This window comes from Uranotaenia lowii, unplaced genomic scaffold (assembly GCF_029784155.1).
Source record: "Uranotaenia lowii strain MFRU-FL unplaced genomic scaffold, ASM2978415v1 HiC_scaffold_290, whole genome shotgun sequence".
Lineage (NCBI taxonomy): Eukaryota > Metazoa > Arthropoda > Insecta > Diptera > Culicidae > Uranotaenia > Uranotaenia lowii.
Window position 1 is genome coordinate 9017 of NW_026598191.1, and position 21524 is coordinate 30540.

Below are 21524 nucleotides of genomic sequence, written 5' to 3' on the forward strand. Positions count from 1 at the left end.
TTCAAAGTAGTACTGTAGCTATCAGATTTGGCTCCGTTAGAGATTTTTTAGATTAATATTTCATTGAAGAAATCACTTTGTATGTAGAAACTCGAAATTAAAAAAAAATTTTTGAGTTGAAAGCACCTTTATTCAGTCTCGCTACCGTACCGTTGTACAGTCGGCAAAAAAATACTGTAAATAATAGAAATCTGAAAAAGTTCTACTCGTTATGACTGAAGTGGCAACGATGTATTGCTCCAGAGAATCGGATACAATTTTCCCGTGGGATGGAGATAATTCGTATAAATCGTCATTTCAAAATGATCTATCCAAGGAGATTGATGTGCAATGCTCCTAATCAAAATTGCGATGCGATCTCTCTAAAACCACAATTATCACCGTAGGCATCAAATCAGCTCATTATGTGCTACGCAGATTGAAGTTACACACCTTCAATCAGACTCATCTAGAAATCTCCATCATTATCGTAATGACTATTATCGGTAGGAGATTCAATGACCAAACGCTAACCGATGGCACTTGCAAAACAAACCTTGTCGAGTGCCTACCGACTATCGATGGCCGGATTATTGGCCGCTCAAAACCAAACACCCACAAGTCATCCAGCAGTCCGAAACTCGAAAAACAACCAACAACCCCACAACATGCACCCTTAAACAAGGATAAAAGCCCGAAAGGGCAACAACGAGAAGATGTAGCAACCGGGTATGGGGGGATGATTGAGTTAACCATTCAAGCAATTCGTTCGCTTCAAAACCAACCAACCACCCACTCCGCCGCTGTGAACTTTTGGGAATACCGGTTCTGATAGCACTTTAGCCGACTGACTCTGTGTGTATCGGAGAGAATTCTAAAGTCTCCCCCATGTTAAGGAACGCGCGAAGGGGTACCGAGAACCGGACACCAACATTGGCACCCATACATTTGCAGCCAGGTTGCGGGACATGCGCGGGAAGCATCTGTCAAAAAACGGAGTCAATTCTGGATCGGGAAGCATCCTTTTGATACCTACAGAGTTGTGGAGATTCGCTGGAAACTGTCAGACACTTTTTCGCCGTCGCCGTCGATTATGGTCGCACTCGGTCGTTCGCGTTTTGGGACGCTGCTGCTGAAAACCACTCGGACATTTTTGCTGTAGACACACGGTGTTCCAGTCAAAGCACGTCCTACCCCAGGAAGAAAACCGTGAAAAAAACTGCCCGACGAGGAAGACGTGATCCGGCCCCCGCAATTCCGGTTACCTGATTTTTTGTTTAAAGCTTCACTTTCGGAACAGGGAATTTCCTTTGAAGAAAGCGCGTGTGTGACATTTTTTTTCTCCCGAAATTCTAACATCTGTGTTCTTTTCGTTTCTCCGGAGAAGAAAGAACGTCGAAATCCCCGTGCAATCGTCTGTGGAACGTTTGGAATTCCCATTATGGATCCTGCGACAGGCGCCAGAATAGCTAAAAAGTGAAAATTCTTGTTCATCAATTGCGAAATAGTGCGATCGGAACGGTTCTGATAGGTTCTCTGGCGTATTGGTTGGTTGAAAGTGAAAAAAAAAACAGTTAATTGTTTTTGATGGACAGAAAAGGTCCTTTTTGTCCTTTCTAAGCTAACCGCAGATATGACATCAGCATCCGTACGCGATTTCGATAAATTTGGTTTTCCTATTTGTACCATTGGCTGTTATTTTATGCAATTAGTGATGCGAAACCCCTCGCCAGACTGTCTTGCTTAATCGTTCAATATGCAAATGAAGAAATCTTTTTTCGCTGTTCCTAAATTATCCTTTAAATGCCAGAGAAAATGTTCACCTAAAAGGCAAATAAACCAGCTGATTCGGTTGAACTCTGCGGTTTAATCAGCGACCCATCGAAAAAAGGCCAACATAAAAACACGGTACCCCCACTAGAATAAAGAAGAACTACCAAATTGGATCATAAATTTATGTGCGAATCTAAAATGGACGTCCGTCAACAACGAGAAGAACGGCAGTATACGCATAAAAGTGAGAAGGGTCGCGCCACCATTATCAGGAAGAAATCCTGGATCCTGGGGTGCCCTTCTCTTCTCTAAGTGGGGCTGTTCTGACGACGGCGGTGCGGGTTCAGTCAGTCAGCAGAGCACAGTGTACAGCAGAAACAGAAGAAGCAGCAGCAATAACATCAACATAAACAGCACGAAGACATAGGACGGACCAATTCCCTGCATCACATGAAACACAGTGAAGAGTGAGTGGGTTAGGGAATTCGGGAGAGGGATTGGGCCAAAAGTAGCCGAAATGGCAGCAGCAGTGGGATTTCGCTGTCGTTTGGCTTATATCATTGGGAACAGCAGTGAGGTAGCAGCAAACAAGAAGGAAAATGCTGAACAGTTGTTGGAGATTCGGAAGCACAGGAAGTCGGAAAATTGAAGACGAAAAATAAAACTGGAAAACAAGGCGAATCGCTAAAAGGGAAAAATATCCGGCAAACTGGACTGTGTAAGGGTGTGCGGTTATTTTCTTTGGTGGCTCTGTGTATTCTGGAAACCGCAATCGTTTTGAATTTTTTAACAACGAAATTATCTCTCTCATCCTTCCCTCGTAATCGAAAAATTACCTGTTTCAAGAACAAATATCATTTGTCCGAATTTTCGAAATTTGGTTGCACTGATTACATTTGCATTCATATAACAACAATACGATTTTATCACATAAAGTCCGACTGGTAGATTGAGCGAAATCGTCTACATTCGCCACTTGGTCTAACCACCTCGCTCGTTGCGCCCCTGCTTGTCTCGTTCCAACTGGATTGGCAGCGAACACCTGTTTTGCAAGACAGTTGTCCGGCATTCTTGCAACATGTCCTGCCCAGCGTATCCGCCCAGCCTTCCCCACCTTCTGGATACTGGGTTAACCGTAGAGTCGCGCGAGCTCGTGATTCATCCTTCGTTTCCAACCTCCGTTCTCCTGCACGCCGCCAAAGATGGTTCTCGTCGCTCGAATACTTCGAGTGTACGCAAGTCCTCCTCGAACAATATCCATGTCTCATGCCTGTAGAGAACAACCGGTCTAATGAGCGTCATGTATAGGTTACACTTCTTGCGAGGGCTAGGTCTTCTCGACCGCAGTTGCTTGTGGAGTTCATAGGAGGCACGACTTTCGTTGATCATTCGCCGCCGGATCTCACGGCTGGTGTCATTGTCTGCGGTCACCAGTGATTCAAAATAGACAAAGTTTTCGATTATCTCCAGCCCGTCGCCGTCAATTGTGACCTTGTTATTACTGCACAAGCGAGTTCAGTCGGTCTCGGATCCGCAGGCTTCGTCTTGGACGTATTGATCATTAACCCAATCCTTCCTGCTTCGCGTTTCAGTTTGCGGCAGATCTCCTCCACCGCCGCAGACAATCTGCCGACTATATCAACGTCGTCGGCAAAGCAGAAAAGTTGGCTCGATCTGTTGAAAATCGTTCCCCGGATTTCGCCCACCGCTCGTCGAATAACATCTTCTAACGCCACGTTGAACATCATACAGGATAGACCATCGCCTTGTCGGAGCCCCTGCGTGATTCGGATGAACTCGACAATTTACCCGAAATTCGCACACAGCACTGCGTTCCATCCATTGTCGCCTCGATCAGTCTGGTCAGCTTCCCGGAAAAGCCGTTCTCGTTCATGATTTTCCATAGCTCGTCACAGTCGATCGTGTCGTATGCGGCTTTGAAGTCGTTGAATATATGGTGCATAGGGACTTGTCATTCACGGCATTTTTAGAGGATTTGCCGTGATGTGAAGATCTGGTCCGTTTTAGACCGTCCTTGCATGAAGCCGCCCACGAATCTGTTTGCTTGTGGTGTTAGGCGGCGGAGTAGGATTCGTAGGACAATACTTTATAGGCGGCATTTAGAAAAGTGATCGAAGTACTTCTTCCACATGTCCATCACCTCACGATTATCCGTCAGGATGCCTAGGCGGCGGCGCTTTTTTTTGGAAGATTTGAACTTGCTCCCCTTCCGCTGTCGGTGAGTTTTCACTACTGTCGCCCGTGCGCCATTTTCTTCGTCCATTAACCTCCTACAATCCTAGTCGAATCAGTCGTTCCGTCGTGTTTAGCTGTTGTTGACTGTCTTGATGGTATCCCAACAGTCCTCGAGAGGGGCTTCGTCAAGCTCGCCCTCTGCCGGCGGCGCTGCGTCCAACAATTGCGCGTAGTCTGCTGCGACATCAGGTTGCTTCAGTCGAGGCGGGCGCGGTTTCGCATGTTGTTCACTACGGAGAGCTTTGGGCGCATCTTCACCATCACCAGATAGTGGTCCGATGTTGGTGCCTCGAAAGGATCTGACGTCGACGATGTGCGATAAATGCCGGTTGTCTATCAAAACGTACTCGATCTGTGGTTGGTTACGCTTGGGACGGTGGGAGGAGGTGCTGGAAAAGATACTACTTTTACTATTGATAGATCCTAGGCTTCAGCCTTTTATCTTTAATGGTGTTTACAATATATTTATGAAAATACTAACTTAAGTCTATTTTTGATTTGTTCTCTGGACATATTCAGTTTTATAACGTTAGCATGTGCATTGTAGAGTGCCATCATTCTGTATATTGGTTCATTACAAGCATAGTTTTGAATTCGGCTAGGGAGCTGGAACGGTCGTATAGTGCGTAGACTGCTACGTCCTTCGTTAGGAGAAATCTGTGACCTCAATTACGGTGAAATCCACAGGTCAAATCCTTTAAAAACAACATGTCGATTGATTTTCTGCGATTTTCTAGTGAGTCCAAGCCAACCAGCATACACAAAGCTCGATATTCTGGCATATCTTCTATCAAGGTTTCTCAAGGCGTACCTTAGAAATCGTTTTTGAACTCTTTCGATTCTATTCTTATGAACATTGTAGTATGGCTGCCACACAATACTGGCATATTCGATAGTGGTTCGGATAAGTCCAACATAAATCGAGACGATAGTATAAGGATTGTCCAACTCGTGACAAATCCTGCTAACCATACCGTACATGGAATTGGCTTTGGCAACGACTTGTTCGATATGTTTCGAAAAACTAAATTTTGCATCCAACTCTACGCCTAGATCTTTCACTGAGAATTTTCTTGTTACGGAACAGTTGTTATCAAGACAATAATCGTGCACCATGTTGCTCATTTTCCTTGAAAAGGTGATCACGCTGCATTTTGAGGCATTGATTTTTAAACCACAATGGCTGCAACACTCAGAAAATTTGTTAAGCGCATTCTGTAGAACCATACAATCCTTAGGATACCGAACAGGATGGAACATTTTCAAATCATCCGCGTAGATCAGCACAAACACGTAACACAGCACTTCGGGGAACTCGTTCATTACTGTTATAAAAAGTAGGGGTCACAAGTGACTCCCTTGAGGTACGCCGCTGTTGACCAGGAATACGCTGGATCTCGCGTTCCCAAGTTTTACAAACTGAACTCTTTCCATCAGGTACGAACGTATTCATTGTAGACTAGCACCGGTGATTCCATTTTTGCGCAGTACTGACAGAAGAGCTTCAATATTGATAGCGTCAAAAGCTTTACACATGTCCGTATATATGACATCAACTTGCGAACCCTGCGTCATCCATTGAGAGGTTCGGGAAACAAATTCTGCTAAATTCGTCACAGTATGGATAGCTTTTTTTAAAATCCATGCTGAACATCTGTCATCTTTCTTTCTAGCCAAGGGTACATCTGGTCGTAAATTATGCTCTCGAACATTTTTGGTGTAGCAGAAAGAATTGCTACCCCTCGATAGTTTTCAGCGGGCAGTTTTGAACCATTCTTGTGAATCGCTAAAATGTGTGAGATCTTCCATAGTTTGCTAAACAAACCATCACGTATGGAAGCTGAGAAGAGCAATTCTATGAGACTGTGGCCATTTTCGTTGGTCAGCTAGTGCGCACTGAACCTTCCAATTGTGGGTTTAAATTCCTCCTCATAGCCGACCTGAGCGTGAAAATCCCCAATGACGATCTTGATAAAGGGTGTCTACGATGAAATTGTCACTCACAAAATTTATTCGCAAAATTAGAGTTTTTAAACGATAGCCATAAAATTTTCAGAGATTGAAAAATAACTATTAAACTTCATTTTACCATTTAACTCGAATTTTATTTACATTCCATACGCAAATGCCCACACCTTGGCCTTAACCTCGGCTATAAGATTCTGCATAACCTTTGAATCAACCATTTTTTGCATGTAAACCCATGTAACTTCTTCAATTCCTCGACTGTCTTCACAACCTTAGGTCGTTCAAGAAGGTGCTGCTTCATAATCGTCCAGTACTTCTCGATGAGGCGGAGCTCCGGAGTGTGGGAGGGTTGAACATTTTCGGCACGAAATTGATCTTATTGTCCACATACCAATTCAGCACGTCCTTGGAGTAGTGGAATGAGGTCAAATCCGGCCAGAAGATCGTTGGGACGTTGTGGGCCTTCAGGAGAGGAAGCAGCCGCTTCTGGAGGCACTCTTTCATGTACACCCTTCCGTTCATCGTGTCCTGGGTAACGAAAGGTGCACTCAGCTTCCAGCACGTACTGATGGCTTGTCAAACCAGGAATTTGGATCTGTTTGAAGTCGGTCTTCACATATGTTTCGTCGTCCATGATGCAGCATTCAACTTTCGTCAGCATGTTGAGGTACAACTTACTGGCACGGTTTTTGGCGGACTTGTTCTGCTTCTCGTCGCGATTAGGGGCCTTTTGTACCTTGAACGTTCGAAAGCCAGCCTTAGTTTTGGCCTTCTGGACAAAACCGCGCCTTAGGTGCAGCTTTTGTGATTTTTGGTGTTGTACGGAATACTTTTTCCTTCACTTCTGGGCTTCCGATCGGTGATCAATCGTTCCTCGAACCGCTTAATCACTCGCGACACCGTGGAATTCGCGATTCCCAACATTTGAGCTATGGAACGATGCGAGAGATCCTTGTTCTCGTGATGAATGCGCAAGATTTTATCCCGCATAAGCTGTTCTTTCGACTCCATTTCCGCGAGTTTTGATCACAGGACTTTAAAACTGTAAACTATGCATTATGAACTAAATCCACCGAAATTTTTACTAAATTCTACCCAACGGTACAGAGCGTCTTAAGCCTTTTTGCTATCTCCTTGAGTTGGCCAGCGGCCTTGATTTAGAGGTTAGAGCGTATGTCTTCTAAGCCAGAGATCATGAGATCTAATCTGGGTCATGGCATACATAGTACTTCTTTTGCAGGTTGGCGGTTTTAGCATTTAAAGCATGCAAGCTGCCACTTCTGGAAGTTTGTACGCTTGAGTACATAGATATGGATGGATCTTTCAAGGGAACATACGATGCACTTAGGATCTCTTGTGTGAACTAAGGTAACATAAGGTTGCATTTAGGATCTAAAATATGTGTGTGCTCATCAAATGCCCAACCAGTGCAGTGTTCACCTGACACTTATCAATAGTGGCAGTGTATCTGGAAGCATATAGTAAAAAGAAATAACGCGGGTTAATTCTACAAAAGATATAACAATTGGTCGCAGTGGTCTCTCCCCAACAGGAACAAAAATCTCTTTGAGTTAAATTCATGTCTTGCACGGTCAGTAAGCAATTGCTCAACTTCCTTTGCCGTGTTGCTTTATCTTAGGTCTACATGTACTCAGAGCCTCGTTATACTTTTGGAAGCCGGTTGTCTTGACCTATCTGGCGCTATAATCTATCAATAACATTTTTAAGACACAAACAAAAGTCCCGAAAGTTATCGAAAAAAGGACATACACCCCTGTGTTAGCCGATTTAGGACTTTTAGACTAAGTAACGTGGATAACTTAGGATTACCATTTAACACCCTGTGTTGAGATGGAAATCGAACCTATATCTCCAGTGGACTTGCAATTAACGTATACTCATATATTCTTGTCAATATTTCAAAATTTAACTCCAATATGCAGATGTCGTCAATTATAGGACTTCTCAAAACATAAAAAATGTTGGCCACAGGCAATAAAACAAGTGTTTTTGGGCATGGTTCACATCAAATTTATAAACACAGACTCTGACATATGTAAGGCTCCGAAAAATACTGCACACCCTTAACTTAACGCTCATTTCCCACGTATTTGTGCAGAGGTTAGTGCCACGCTGTCTGGTGTTAGACGGCAACGATGAACGTGCTCGTGCTAGAAGTAAAATAAGAAGAAGAAAATAAACGAGTGAGAGCAACCGTGCACATGTTGTTCCACCAGCTTCGGCGGAGTCCTCGTCGTCGTCCTTCGTTTTCGGTGCGTGTCGTCGTGTTTATCAACATTTCATGAAGTGCGAGAATTGGAATCACATTTTTCACACACCAAACGACCCGAGTCCTGGGTATTATTATTATATTGGGAAAGTGTGATTTGTTGAGCCAAATCACTCTATATCCGGCGTTCGGTCGATCGGTGTGTGTACACTGGGATAGAGTGGGTCCGTTTGTTCGTTCGGAGAGCTCTCGGTGAGTCGATTCCGAGCAACAGAAAAGTGCGTGTTTGATGGCAAATAGTAGCAAAGAATTGAATTGATTGCCCCCGTAAGAGGAGCCGCCCCCGCACCAACGGTAAAAGGCACCAGACCACATTGGCCGTTACTGTCAGCGGTTTGTAAAGGGCGAATAAACGAAAATACCACGAGGGGGTGATTTTTTTTCTGGTAATCCCCAACACTATTTGTTGCTCCCGCTGAGAAGAGGAGAAGAAAAAACCTACAAGGGGGTGGTAATAAAGGGCAGAAGGAAAGTACAGGTGGGCCGCAGTGGTTTAACATTTCTTGGCGTTTAACCACCCATTTGGCATCAGATTGGCTGGGAATCACAGACAACCCGGGGGCCCCGTTAAAGTGTCGGTCGTTGGAAGCGGTGGCCCTGGCAACAAAATCTGGAGGCGCGAACGAGTCGTTATGACGGAACCGGACCTGGACGATGTGGCGTTCCTTACAGGTAATTTTGTTCGCTGTTGGAACATATCGCCTACGCATAATGGCCATTGCGAGGAAGGGTGCCGAAAGTGGGTCACCGAGGACCGTTGATTGTGATTAAGATTGATGATCGGGACCAACATAATGGAACTATTCGGACGATATATTTTCCCAAGTCAGTGACCAACGGTAAAATTAGAACTGCTCAAGTTGTATTGTAAATGAAGCATGGATATAAAACTCCAGAAAACAGCGATAGGTCTTGGCTAGTTGTCCCTGGTATATTTTTTTATGCGTAGGAAGAGAAACAAATTATTCATCCATCAAATCATGGTTCTTCCTTTCCAATGAAAATTTAAACGAAAAGATTTACATTTCCTTCACATTCTGGCTGAAGAAACAAAAACACAAGATTTTTGAGCGAACGAAAATATTGAACGTTGAAATAAAAATAACGAACTCACGGTGTCCTTTTTTCGTCCCTACAGGTGGCGACAGCACCAGCGGACGGCCAGGGCGAGAAGGTGTAGCCGTTTGTTCCCAGAAACGAGCCTTATGTGTAACTGCCATCGTACTCGGAACGTTGCTGAGTAAGAACGCATCATTTAATATTGATACAAAAAACAAACATATTGATAAACATGTCCTATCCAAACAGCCACAGCACTGGTGATAGCATATGCAGGGCCCCAAACCGTATGTCCCTGTGCCGGCAAAATTCCACCGGGATACATTCAGGAGGGTTACAACAGCTCGGAGCCGTTCCAGCCGATCGCCTCCAATGGCCAGCCGTTCCCGTGGCTGCTCCCGACGCTGCCCAATAATGTGAGGCCAAACCGATACATGTTGACCATACATCCCAATCTGACGACGCTGGATGTGAAGGGTAAGAAAATTCATCAATCTTTGAAATATTGCCGGCGCGAAAAATAAACCAAATGGCATTCGTATAAATTTCACTTCACTTTGCAGGTCAAGTAACGGTAGAGTTTTTTGTGGAAAAGGAAACCAACTTTATCGTTCTGCATGCTCAGGATCTGAACATTACTGAAAAGGTAGGTTGACCTCGTTGTGAACGAGTTTGAAAAAAAACCTCGACTTATTATCGAGTTTTTATCCCCCAAACAGGCTCTGGTAGGACCGAAGGGCTACGCATTGAAGATCCTGCGGATACTGGACTACCCGCCGCGACAGCAGCTGTACATCGAACTGCGGGACAAACTGCGCAAGAAAGCCAACTACACGCTCAGCATCCGATGGTATTCGAAGATGATCACCGAACCCGATGGCTTCTTTGTGGATCAGTTCGAAACAGATGCGGACGTTAGAAAGTAAGAATGATGGTTTAACCAATTTTTGAATAGTTTTCAACACATTCGGTTTGTTTTCTAGGATTTTAGCTGCAACAGTTCTAAAACCCGGCAGTGCCCGTAAAGCATTCCCTTGCTTTGACGAACCACACCTGAGGGCATCGTTCAGGATTTCGTTGTTCCGTGATCGTTTCCACATAGGACTGTCGAACTCCATCGTCCAGGATACCGATGATGTCGGATTCTACATGGGAACTGGTTTGGTAAGTTAATTATTTAAAGGCTTTATACGTTTACGAATAAAACGAGAAACAAAGAAGTGGTTGAGATTTTCTACAAGCTTTTAATGATTTAGTACTCCTTGATGGATTGGTAATTACAATAGTAACTTATTAGATTTTGATATAATATGTTTATTTTTCAATTCTACAATATCGCAATCTCACTTCAGTCAAAATTTCACTCTAGATAGACTGAATACGCACTGTAATTAATTTTTCTCGATTTCATAATTTCGCCAATTACAGCTACGAGATGATTTCGCGGAAACCCCACCATTACCACCAGATTCCATTTCGTGGGTGATCAGCGACTTTAAGCGGCAGCTCCTGGATCCCTCGCCTATCTATCAGACCATCAACGTCACCAAGGATACCCACAAACCACTGCTGGAACCGACGAAGACACCCGCTAAACTGACCAAAGCGGATAAGAAGCCGTTCCGTAATCTTACTGCCGTTATACTGTCGAAGAATCTCTTTAAACTGACGAACAATCAACCACCTAGTAAACCATCTAGCGAAACGGAAGGGTCCGCGTCTGTGCCCGATGCCAAGGCGGAGAACATTATTCAGGGAAACCACACCAATCAAAGAGGAAACGGTACGGAGGCGAATCATACCAGTGCTAGTGATACCTTGGACATTAAGACAGCTCCGGCGTATTCTTTCTACGCTCCAAGCCCTTACGTCGACAAGGGAAGCTTTGTGCTACATACTTCACGCGATATCCTCGAGTATCTTCAGCAATGGCTTGGGGTGGCGTATCCCCTTTCTAAGCTCGATTTTATCGCACTACCCACTTTGAACGACGACCTAACAAGTTCTCTTGGTCTGATCGTGTGTCGAACATCATTTCTCAGCTCACCAGAAAACGTTTCGACCAGAGAGTACCACATGTCGGTGGTAAAAATTTCTGAAGGAATAGCCAAGCAGTACTTCGGGGGATTGATTTCTCCAAAAGCCTGGAAACACGTCTGGCTCTGGGAGGGCATCATCAAGTACCTTAGCAGATTTATTCTTTCTCCTATCCGACCTCAGTGGCCGATGAACGAACTGTTTCTGATAGACACTACAATCCGAGCGTTGGATATGGATGCTCTTCAAGGTTGGGAAAGTTTACACGGCGGAACATCCGATACCGGAAACAACGAGGCGTTCTACATAGACAAATCTGCATCGATGCTAGCCATGCTCCAGTCTGCGATTGGTGAATCCAACTTCCGACAGTGTCTGGGTAAGTTTATTAAAAATTTCAAATACCAGACGGCCGAACCCTCCGACTTGTGGTACATATGCGCGAAGCAAGACAACTACAGCAAAAATGTTAAAGAAATGATGAACTTTTGGACCAACCTGGCGGGTTTCCCACTACTTAACGTATCTCGACAAGGTGATGAACTGCATATAAGCCAGACACCGTTTGCACCGGCAGAATTTGTTGCAATCAACGATGACTACAGCATCGATGAGGACAACGAAACGTTATCGACGACCACAACCAGCACTACTACGATGGCTCCGACTCCAGCTAGCAGCGGTAAGGACAAGAAGCGCATCCGGTGGACGTTCCCGATCAGCTATGTTACCAGCAACAGTGAACGGCTACCAGAAACCACTTGGTTCAACACTAGTGAGAGTGAGTATTAAGGATCAAATGGGTTAAATAGTGAGTTATTCTTCTGATTGTTGTTTTTTTTTTGCAATAGCTCGCATCACTCTCAATCATTCACCGAAATGGATCAAGCTCAATCATGAGCAGACCGGTTACTATAGAGTACTCTACGATGAAGAAAATTGGGCCAAATTAGTTGAGCAGCTACACATAAATCACCACGTATTTAGCACCCAGGTATTTCGATAATTCAAGCTTAAACTGTTGTAATACTACTAATTTTTCCGGTATGTTTTAGGATCGCGTGGGCTTGGTATCGGACATCTTTACCTTGTGTCATGCAAATTTGCTGTCCTGTGATTTTGCAATGGATCTGATTTCGTACTTTCCTAAGGAGCAAGACTGGGGACCGGTTCTGGTGGGTATGAAGCATCTGGAGAAATGGCGAAAGATTCTCAAATACTCCGAGTGTTACTTGGTGTTAGCGGAATACATCCGTCAAAATCTGGCCAAATCAATCCAGGAACTCACATGGAACGATACCGGCAAGGAGGAGCTGAAGCTGCTTCGACCTACGGTTCTGCTGAATGCTGTACTGTGGGAAGAACCGGAGGCTATTCGTAATGCCAAGGAGCTGATGAACGACCAGGCTACCATTCCACCAAATCTCCGGTCGGTTGCCTACATTGGTTCGGTACTGTCCGGTGAAATCCGCTACTGGCAGGAGTGTTGGGCATTGTATACCACGTTGCGTCGCGAGAAGGATGTCGGATCTGAGGAACGAATGGAGCTTCTCCGGGCGCTCGGTGTAACCAAGGACGCCTGGCTGCAGAATCGGCTACTGTCACACGTAATAACACTTCCCGTCACGGAGATCGTGCAGGTGCTGGAGACAATATCGGGAACACCGACGGGAGGCGCGATGGCCTGCCGGTTCCTGCAGGCAAAGTGGATGAGCTTCCAGGCGAAACTAGGACGGGGCAGCGTTAACTTTGCGAGGGTGATATCGGCCATCACCCAGTACGGATCGACGAAGTTCGATTACGATGAGGTATGTGTGTTGCATTTTTCATTACGATATCGGTTTCCATAACTACAAATTCTGTAAGCGAAATATTTGTGTTAGAAGGGGTTCATGTCCTACGACACTTCTTGAACGTTGTTTGTGACATAATACTACCTTCTTTGATTGATAAGTTGAAAATTTCGCGACGATATTTTCAGAGCTTAATTTCGGCTTATTATTATTTGTACATACCCGCATAAAACCAAACTCTGATGTTTTTACGGCTCACACCTCTTCAAAGCTTTGAATATTTTGGAAATAACCAACTCATTCGTCTTCAAACCGACTTTTTACAGCTGAAATCACTGGTGGAGCGCTTCGGTAACGGACCGGGAATGAAAATCCTGAACATGACCCTGAACGTTGTGGCCGCTAACGTCGAATGGGTAAGCCGATCTCAGACGTCCGTCTTCAGCTGGATTGAGAAAAAATATCACTTCTGAGCATGTACGGCCCGGACCCGAGAGGATTTTTACTAGACGAGAACAGCAACCACAGTAAATAACCAACAGGAAGGAATCAAAGAAGAAGGATGTCTAAATTTTGAGTATGAAAAACCAAAAAAAAAGAAGAAAAAACAAACAAAACCAAACAAAACCAAACCAATGACATATACAACTATTTTCTGGTTAACCTTTTTTGGAACCTCTAGGGTAAACTAAAGCGAACTACATGGGCTATGAAAACTAACTAAAAAACGGAAAAAATAAACAAACATACAAAACAGATGTGGGAAAACATGAACAAATATTTAGTAGCAAAGTGAGTGTTACGTGTGTTGTGGCAGGATGTGAAAGACCTCGGATGAAAGTGCTTTTTTGGTGCGCAAAGTCGTGTATGAACGATCCAAACGTCGGAATGCATTTATCGGTAGTACAATCTTTGGGTAGAAGAATTTTTAACCTCGAGGCAATATGGTGACAGCGGAAAATCTTCCACGAGTGGGAGGAAGGAGATGTAACAACAACATACAACTGTACGATAGAGCTGTAAATGTTCATTGTAACTTTTTGAAAACAAAATCATAATTTACTCATCATGTTTGCATTTATTTTTGCGTTTAGGTTCGAAACTTCGACCAAGAAGCGACTGATTTGTAATATAGGACGTAGTGAATACCAGCAGAGCTAAAAAGCTGTTGATAAAGAATCTTTTTTTGTCACAAATAGAAAAAAAAACTAAGACCATACGAAATCATAACCCACATCGTTGGAGTCCTTTTTGAAGTTGAACTTCTTCATCCATCCGGTAGATTAGATGATTTTCTTTCGGTGCTAACTAAACGAACATAAACGAATTGACTCTGGCTTCGACACCTATACAGCGTTTTGATGGGCAAATTTTTACGTAGATATATATTTTTCAGTAACAATGCTATCCCACCCAATCGAAAAAACTTATGTTGATACCACTGATCACACTGACAAGACACTTAGAATAAAAATTCAATAATTTTCTGTCTAATTTTGCCACCTATCGTCAATATTGCGAAGCTTGACAAACAATTCCCTGTAGGAAAAATTTACCTGTTCGGTTCGATTTCCATCCGTTCATCAGGTGGATCGGTCCAAAATCGGATACTGTTTTGGTCCGAATCGCGCGATGATGAAACACATTTCACATCTTTCATGAAACCGATTTCGAATTAAAACCGTACCGAATCGTAATAAAAACCTTTATTTTTGACAGTAATCGGTCCGATGGAATCGCTACCGATCTTAGTATTGACTATTTTTCCTTGAAAGTTGGGTGGCCCTTTCAACTGGGATAGCATTTCATCAAAAGCGATCGATGCGCACTCTGGAATCAATATTGCGTACTGCTGGAAAAATCATCCAACAAACGAAATTGAGTGTCTAGTCAGTATGGTCAGTGTTGATACTATCTACACGAATACTGCCAGATATTTCACTACACGGTAGAGAAAAAAAACAGAAATGCCCAATCGTTTTGTGACAACCAAAAACTTCTACTCCAGCAACGACTCTTTACTTCTTATATCTAGGCTAATTTCTCAAGTTCCAATGAAGAAAAAAAACCTGAAATAACTTAGCCACATTTCTATTCATTAACAAGGGTACGAAGCCAGATTCAAGGCGTTTATTTTACAAGTGACAGAAGGATTTGACAAGTTTTCCTCTTAACAACTCTTAAGCGACATGTGAGTGTGATCGAGGTTCGAATGAATCGGCTCTCTAGGATGAAAGAAATCGGACGAAAGTGTATACAGTGTGTGGAACAAACATAAAAAAAAACAAACCGTGCGATCAGCAGTGATTTTAAATAAGTGGCATGTAAATAAAGAGGCCACAGAATTTAGAACACAAAACAACAGCCACAGACCCGATCATTTCCTCTTACATTACTAATGATTTACAAAATGCTACAACAAAACTCTGTGAAACAAACGTGTGATGGCTCTAGGACAAAAACGGAATCATTGAACCACTCTAGGGTGAGTGGGGTATGTGATAAGTAATACAAAACTTCAGTTCTCGGGAAACACTGGAAGCCAAGTGATGTGCGAAAAAATCGAAACAGTATTAAACCGAACGGAAGCATTTTCGAAGGAAATAAAAATTCAAAAAAATAAACCAAGAAAATAAAGATGATCAAAGCGTTTCTCAAATAATATATTTACGTTAAAGAAATTTAAAGTTACCAACTTGGAAGGACGAATGAAGCCAAAGTGAAAATGTGAAAACAAACCGACTGCGCTACCACTCTGTGCAACTTTGCTGTTTCTTCTACTTTATTTGTCTGTTCATCCTTATTTTGTATCGACTTCACTAAAGGAGAAAAGTTATGAATTTTCGAATGGCACAAGTAAAATTAAATAGAACAGCTTGAAAAGTGTTTATTTCACGTTTCGTGAAGTTTAGAGCACACCCTTCGGCTCAAACAATGCGCCAGATAACTTTCAGTGGCATTTGAGAGCGACAACTATAAAATTAACATTTTTGGTACTGCAGGGAAGTTGATATAAACCAGGACTAACAAAGACGTAATGTGTCGATATCTAACTCTCGGTTTGTGTCCTATTTTTCTCGAATCCTCAATCCCAAAAAAATCAACCTACGTAACAAAAACATGGAATCATTCTCGCATTATCTGTAATAGATTTTTATCAGTCATAAGTAACAAAAATGCTCATATTATCTTCTCAGTAGCAATATCTATACAAAACAAAATACGTTTCAAAATGCATATACATAAAAAAAATACTTAGTTCTATAATGGAATACGCTTATCAAAGTGAACGTACCGGAACGCATTAACAGATAGTCAAAACAAAAAACAAAACAACCTTACACTAAACAGTCGTACATTGAAAAATAACGGAAACAATTTCATTGTCTGTGTTTGTTACCTTCAGATGATATTTTACTTCGTTAGCTCAAGTTCACAAACTTAATTATTCATGTAAAAACGAGAAAAAATAATCTACCAACAAACCGATGGATATTCCCGATGATCAATTGTGTGCTAAGTTTGTGTCACGTGTCGGATTAAGTACATACATTCTGATTAGTGTATCGCAGAAATCATTTATCTCTTAATAAGATCTATTGAAGCTGACAGACAGAAGAGGAAACGGATTGAATAGGGAATTAAAGTAAATTCAAAACATAATTTTTCTGGACAAAGAAGAGACATTCGATTGAGCGCTATCGCACAACAGTCACATAAGCTGTTTACAAAAAGCGAAATTAATGTTTATCGAACAGTTTGATTTCGTGAATTCGATCACAAATCTCGCTTCTAAGCAAATTCGGTCTAAGTGAGATTTTTGGAGGCAATTATTTTCCATCCAATGCTTTGAAATTTCTTCTTTGTTGTGACACTGTTTAGACTGCATTGAAGGCCAAGATTTTCACCAAAATTGTCTTATTTTGAAGCTAGCGGACCACAGAAACTGGATTTGTTTACAAAAATTTCGCATCATGGACTCGCCTATGAGCTCTGTATGTACATCGAAGGAAAAAATGTTTGCATATATTCAGGGGTCTTAAGCGTTCAAAAACCTTATGGCCCAAGGGCCTAACTAGTTTTTACTATTAAAGAACCTCGAATTTATGAAAACGTTTTTTTTTCTTTCGATTTTCCTAAAAAAGCCTACCGGCGAATCCATGATGCCAAATTTTGATAAAGAAATTCAATTTCTGCTGTCCGCTGGCTTCAAAATAAGGCAATTTTGGTGAAAATCTTGGCCAATCTTGTTGGTTTAGAGCAACAAAAAATCAGTAACATTTTTGTTTTCGTTTCGAGCAGTAAAAGAGAAACAATAAAAGTTTTCCAAAGAAAGAATCCAACGCATGAGAAGAGAGGGAAGAACATGTAACAGGAGCGATGAAAGTTAGCAGCGTGTTGTAACAAAGAAACCAATAGTGTGTCAAAAAGAGAAAAAAAACACAAAAAAAATCTAAATAAAAACTTCAATCTGTGAGCGTTTAGTCTTTTATTTATAATCTTTGTTTTGAGATTATTTCCCGAAAAGCCGGTAAATTGATCCGTGTCGTGACGAACCCTGTTAACATGAATTCGTATCAGAAATAATAACTTAAGTCTTTAACAATGGTATTGCGAAACGCAATTCCAACTGAAAAGTGGAAAGATCGTTAGACAGTCGGCGGAAGTCGGTTTAGATCGGATTGGATAGAAAGTCGGTCATGTTTGTACATTTCGAAATCATTTAGCTCATTTTGAGAGAATTATCGTCTTGTTCAGAAATCAGATGGGAATTGAATAATGTTGACCAATGATGAGAGAACTAGAAAATAGTGTCGCTGGCAACGATTTGAAGACTTTGAGAGCAAAATCTTACGCTCCCAGCTAATATGAAATTGTAATCGTATTAGAAATAATAATCCAAATCGACTATCAAGACATTATCAATAACCATTGAGTGATTTTCTATCGTTCATTTACGACAAACTTTGCCAAAAAAAGTTGAATCAGATAGCAGTTTAGTCAATTCGTAAATATTTCTCCAAAAAGTTGAGAATATGCTAATTCGACATTAACGATTTGAGCAATCTAAAAGTGAAGTGATTTACGATAAATGGGCGGTCCTTCATTTAACACTCTATCCGGTCTCTCCCTTTCTTGCTTTGACCGGTTCGTTAAAAGAAAATCTCAAGTATAGAGCTATAGCGTAGATCAGATCTGATGAGTTGGCTTCGTGGTAAGATAGCGGACAGTGAACTCGGAGGTCTAGAGTTCGAATCTCGATCGAGGATTTTTTTTTTCGTTTCATCCAAATTACTTAAAATTGTTTATTTTCCTTTTTGTGGGGGAACTTGAATCGTAGGAATCTTGTCGTTCCCCACGGACCGTTATCATTCTATGCCTCGAAATCAGGATAGTTCCCACGAAGAATCCGCGGGAGAGCTTGATTTTGATTTTGCTGCGGTAGATTCGATAGATTGGGAATATCTGCAGGCTGTCGAAAACGTAGGATCTTAGTTCAATTTATGTAAAATTATATTCCGTTTTAAAACAAAACGTACCTTTAAAACGTACATATCGTTCCAAAAACGACCTTCTCTACAGACAATATGTCTCTCGACTCGAAGAAAACCTCAAAGAGATTCATCATTATTTTGGGAGCATTTTAATGCCAGAAATCGAAACACCCCCGTTCCCCGTTACAATGTTAGCTTCATCGAACGGGATATTTATGAAAAGTTGTCCACAGTCGATCCTTCTAAGGGTTCTGGTCCAGATAGCATACCTCCCGCTTTTTTGAAGCATTGCGCTGCAGCGTGGAAAACTACCGACCAATATCGATTTTAAATTCAGTATCAAAGACCTTCGAAATTCTGATGTACGAGCAAGTGTATGCCGCTGTTGAACCTTTGATCTCAAAATATCAACATGAAATCGTCAAGAAAAGGTCAACCGTTACAAAATTGATGTGCTACGTACGTTCGTTCACTGAACAAAAGCATGGAAAAGGTTTCCAGGTGGACTCAGTTTATGTTGACCTTGCCAAAGCTTTCGACCGTGTTCCGCACAAAATACTGGTTGCAAAGTTGAATCGACTAGGATTCCCGTCTTGGGCTCTCGAGTAGATTGCGTCATATCTAACCGACCGTCAGACTTTCACCAGAATACGAAACACGCGCTCACGAATGTTTGGCACACCGTCTAGAGTTCCTCAAGGGAGCCATCTCGGACCCTTGCTGTTTATAATCTTCGTAAATGAGCTGTGCTCAACACTTGAGCCCGATACACTCCTTTACGCCGAGGATCTAAAGATTTTCCGAAAGATCCGTAACACTGTTGACACTTTAAGCTGAGATCGCTAGACTAAATCATAGGTCGGCAACCTGCAGCTCTTTTGATGTAAAGTTGCGGCTCTTTAGTCCACTGCTCTAATAATTATTTTTTTGAATAAATTGTTTATAAAATCGTGCTAAAGCTATACTTGAGTCTTGTGACCTTACGCACGGATTTTCATGGATCAAGAAGAGAATTTTAAAATTGCATCCGCTGTCGGATCAAGCGGAAGAGGACCAAAGAGCAAAATAGCATTATTTTGAAGCCTCATTTTACATTTTTTAGCTTTTCACTGTTTTTGAAGCATCAGCATAGACATCAAGATTTAATTTAATTTATCATTAACTGTTAATGCAAATAATAACTGTTGTTTCAAACAACAAAAACTTAAATTAAGTTAATAATTTTCCAAACGTGTGTTTTTTTTTTGAAGCAAGCGAATCAATTTATCATTTACAAAAAATTAGTTCTTAGACAGCCTTTGTTTTGTTACGAAATATCGTTACCCTCATCAAATTTTATATTTTTAGTACTCGCAATCAGTTTTTGCGAGTACTAAAAATATAAAATGAAAATATAAAATCTATGAAAATTGATCACTTGAAATTTATCGTATTAGAATAAATCAACCATTTCGAAATATATTTACAACTTTAACGCGTAGCCTGGTTTACACTTCTCGTGAAAATGAACGTGAAAAAAACTTATTTTGTCAATAACTCAAAATCCAACACAACTTGTGTGTGTAACATGGTTGAATCGAAGAGGAATGGTTCAAAGATAAAAATTCAACTAGTCTTGTGGTTTAAAACCTCCTAAATTTTTCACGTTCATTTTCACGAGGTGTAAATGGGCTTGAACATCATACAAATATTGGAAAAATCACCTCAGTCCTGTCTTATTCATTTATTTGAAATGAAAACGATAACACGATAACACGATAAAACGATTTTCACACGGTTTTCGCGAATTAACACGGTTTTTTGCACGGTTTTTTACGTGGTACGTATATATCAGTGTAAAAACCCTTACTGTATTTGAATAGAGATAAACCTCATTGGCATTCCATATTGCCTGGTTTTAACCCGGGCTGCCTAAATTTTCAAAAAAAAAAATGAGAATGCCTGGTCCGGTCCGGTTGCCCGGATATCGAGGAAAAAAGCTCGCTTTTACGAGATTATTAACAATTTTTACGAAATTCAAAATTTTCCACTTGTTTTAGCGAAATACATTCGCAGGTATTTTCTTGAAATTGTGTGACAAGATTCAAACGCCGCTGATGTGCCTTGGTAGGAATCATTTCCGTGTATTTATTTATCAGCTTTTCTCTTGTTTTTTATGGAAAATACGTAGATTTTGGCTGGATTTGCCCGACCATTACCCGGATTTAAGTTTTAAATTTAGAAACCCTATGCCCGGATTTGCCCGGCCTGGAAAGCTCACTCAGTTAAAGTGTACTGATTCTTTATTGTTTTCACGAATTTTCTGTGAAGCTACAAAATCACATTATTATAGATACCTACTGGTCAAACCACAGATCTAAGCTTTAGCAAGCATTGATGAATAATATACAATTTATTGAATATCATTTTTCATTCAATTGAACGCACACTGACGAATCACATGGGATATAAAATGAGATTTTTGAATTTTCCAGAAGCATAAAATTCTGAAGACACTTTCGCTTGATGTCATGAATTTTGAAAATTCTAAGTTGATCTATTGTGGTTTACCCCGCGTTATTATTTTTACTTTGCTATGCTACTTGACACCCCTGCACTATTGGTTGAAGTTGCAGTTGTTTACCGGTAGCACTACGAGCACACACATAACTAGGTAGGATCTCCAAGTGCAATCTAAGTTCCCTTGAAAAGATCCATCCACATGCATGTGCTGCATCATTGGGGCGTACAATTCCAAGGTATACACGGCTAGCATTTCACTAATGCTAAAACCGCCAACCTTCATCATACTATGTGTGCCAGGTTATGTCACGACCGGGATTCGATCTCATGAACGTTGGCTTAGAAGACAAGGATGCTATCATCTAGGCCACG

General features: G+C 41.6%; 1 protein-coding gene across 6 annotated transcripts; it reads left to right on the top strand.

Moving 5' to 3' along the window:
* Positions 1-1011: 1011 nt before the first annotated feature.
* On the top strand, positions 1012-16562 carry LOC129759845 (endoplasmic reticulum aminopeptidase 2). 6 transcript variants are annotated; one of them, XM_055757380.1, is made up of 11 exons: positions 1012-1526; positions 8096-8938; positions 9405-9506; positions 9575-9802; positions 9889-9971; positions 10045-10247; positions 10309-10489; positions 10754-12143; positions 12214-12356; positions 12418-13170; positions 13482-16562. In XM_055757380.1, exons 2-11 carry the CDS (start codon positions 8899-8901, stop codon positions 13626-13628), a joined length of 3270 nt encoding a protein of 1089 aa, XP_055613355.1. In that variant the 5' UTR covers positions 1012-1526; positions 8096-8898; the 3' UTR covers positions 13629-16562. The 6 variants fall into 6 exon arrangements, with proteins under 6 accessions (XP_055613355.1, XP_055613357.1, XP_055613359.1 ...); XM_055757382.1 differs by having other exon boundaries at positions 1012-1510; XM_055757384.1 differs by having other exon boundaries at positions 1012-1239.
* Positions 16563-21524: the final 4962 nt, after the last annotated feature.

Excerpts from the sequence above, each read along its gene's own strand:
- LOC129759845 (XM_055757380.1), top strand. The coding sequence starts at position 8,899 with ATGACGGAACCGGACCTGGACGATGTGGCGTTCCTTACAG. Across the intron at positions 9,972-10,044 it reads ATCTGAACATTACTGAAAAG|GCTCTGGTAGGACCGAAGGG; the intron begins GTAGGTTGACCT and ends TCCCCCAAACAG. Across the intron at positions 12,357-12,417 it reads ACCACGTATTTAGCACCCAG|GATCGCGTGGGCTTGGTATC; the intron begins GTATTTCGATAA and ends GGTATGTTTTAG.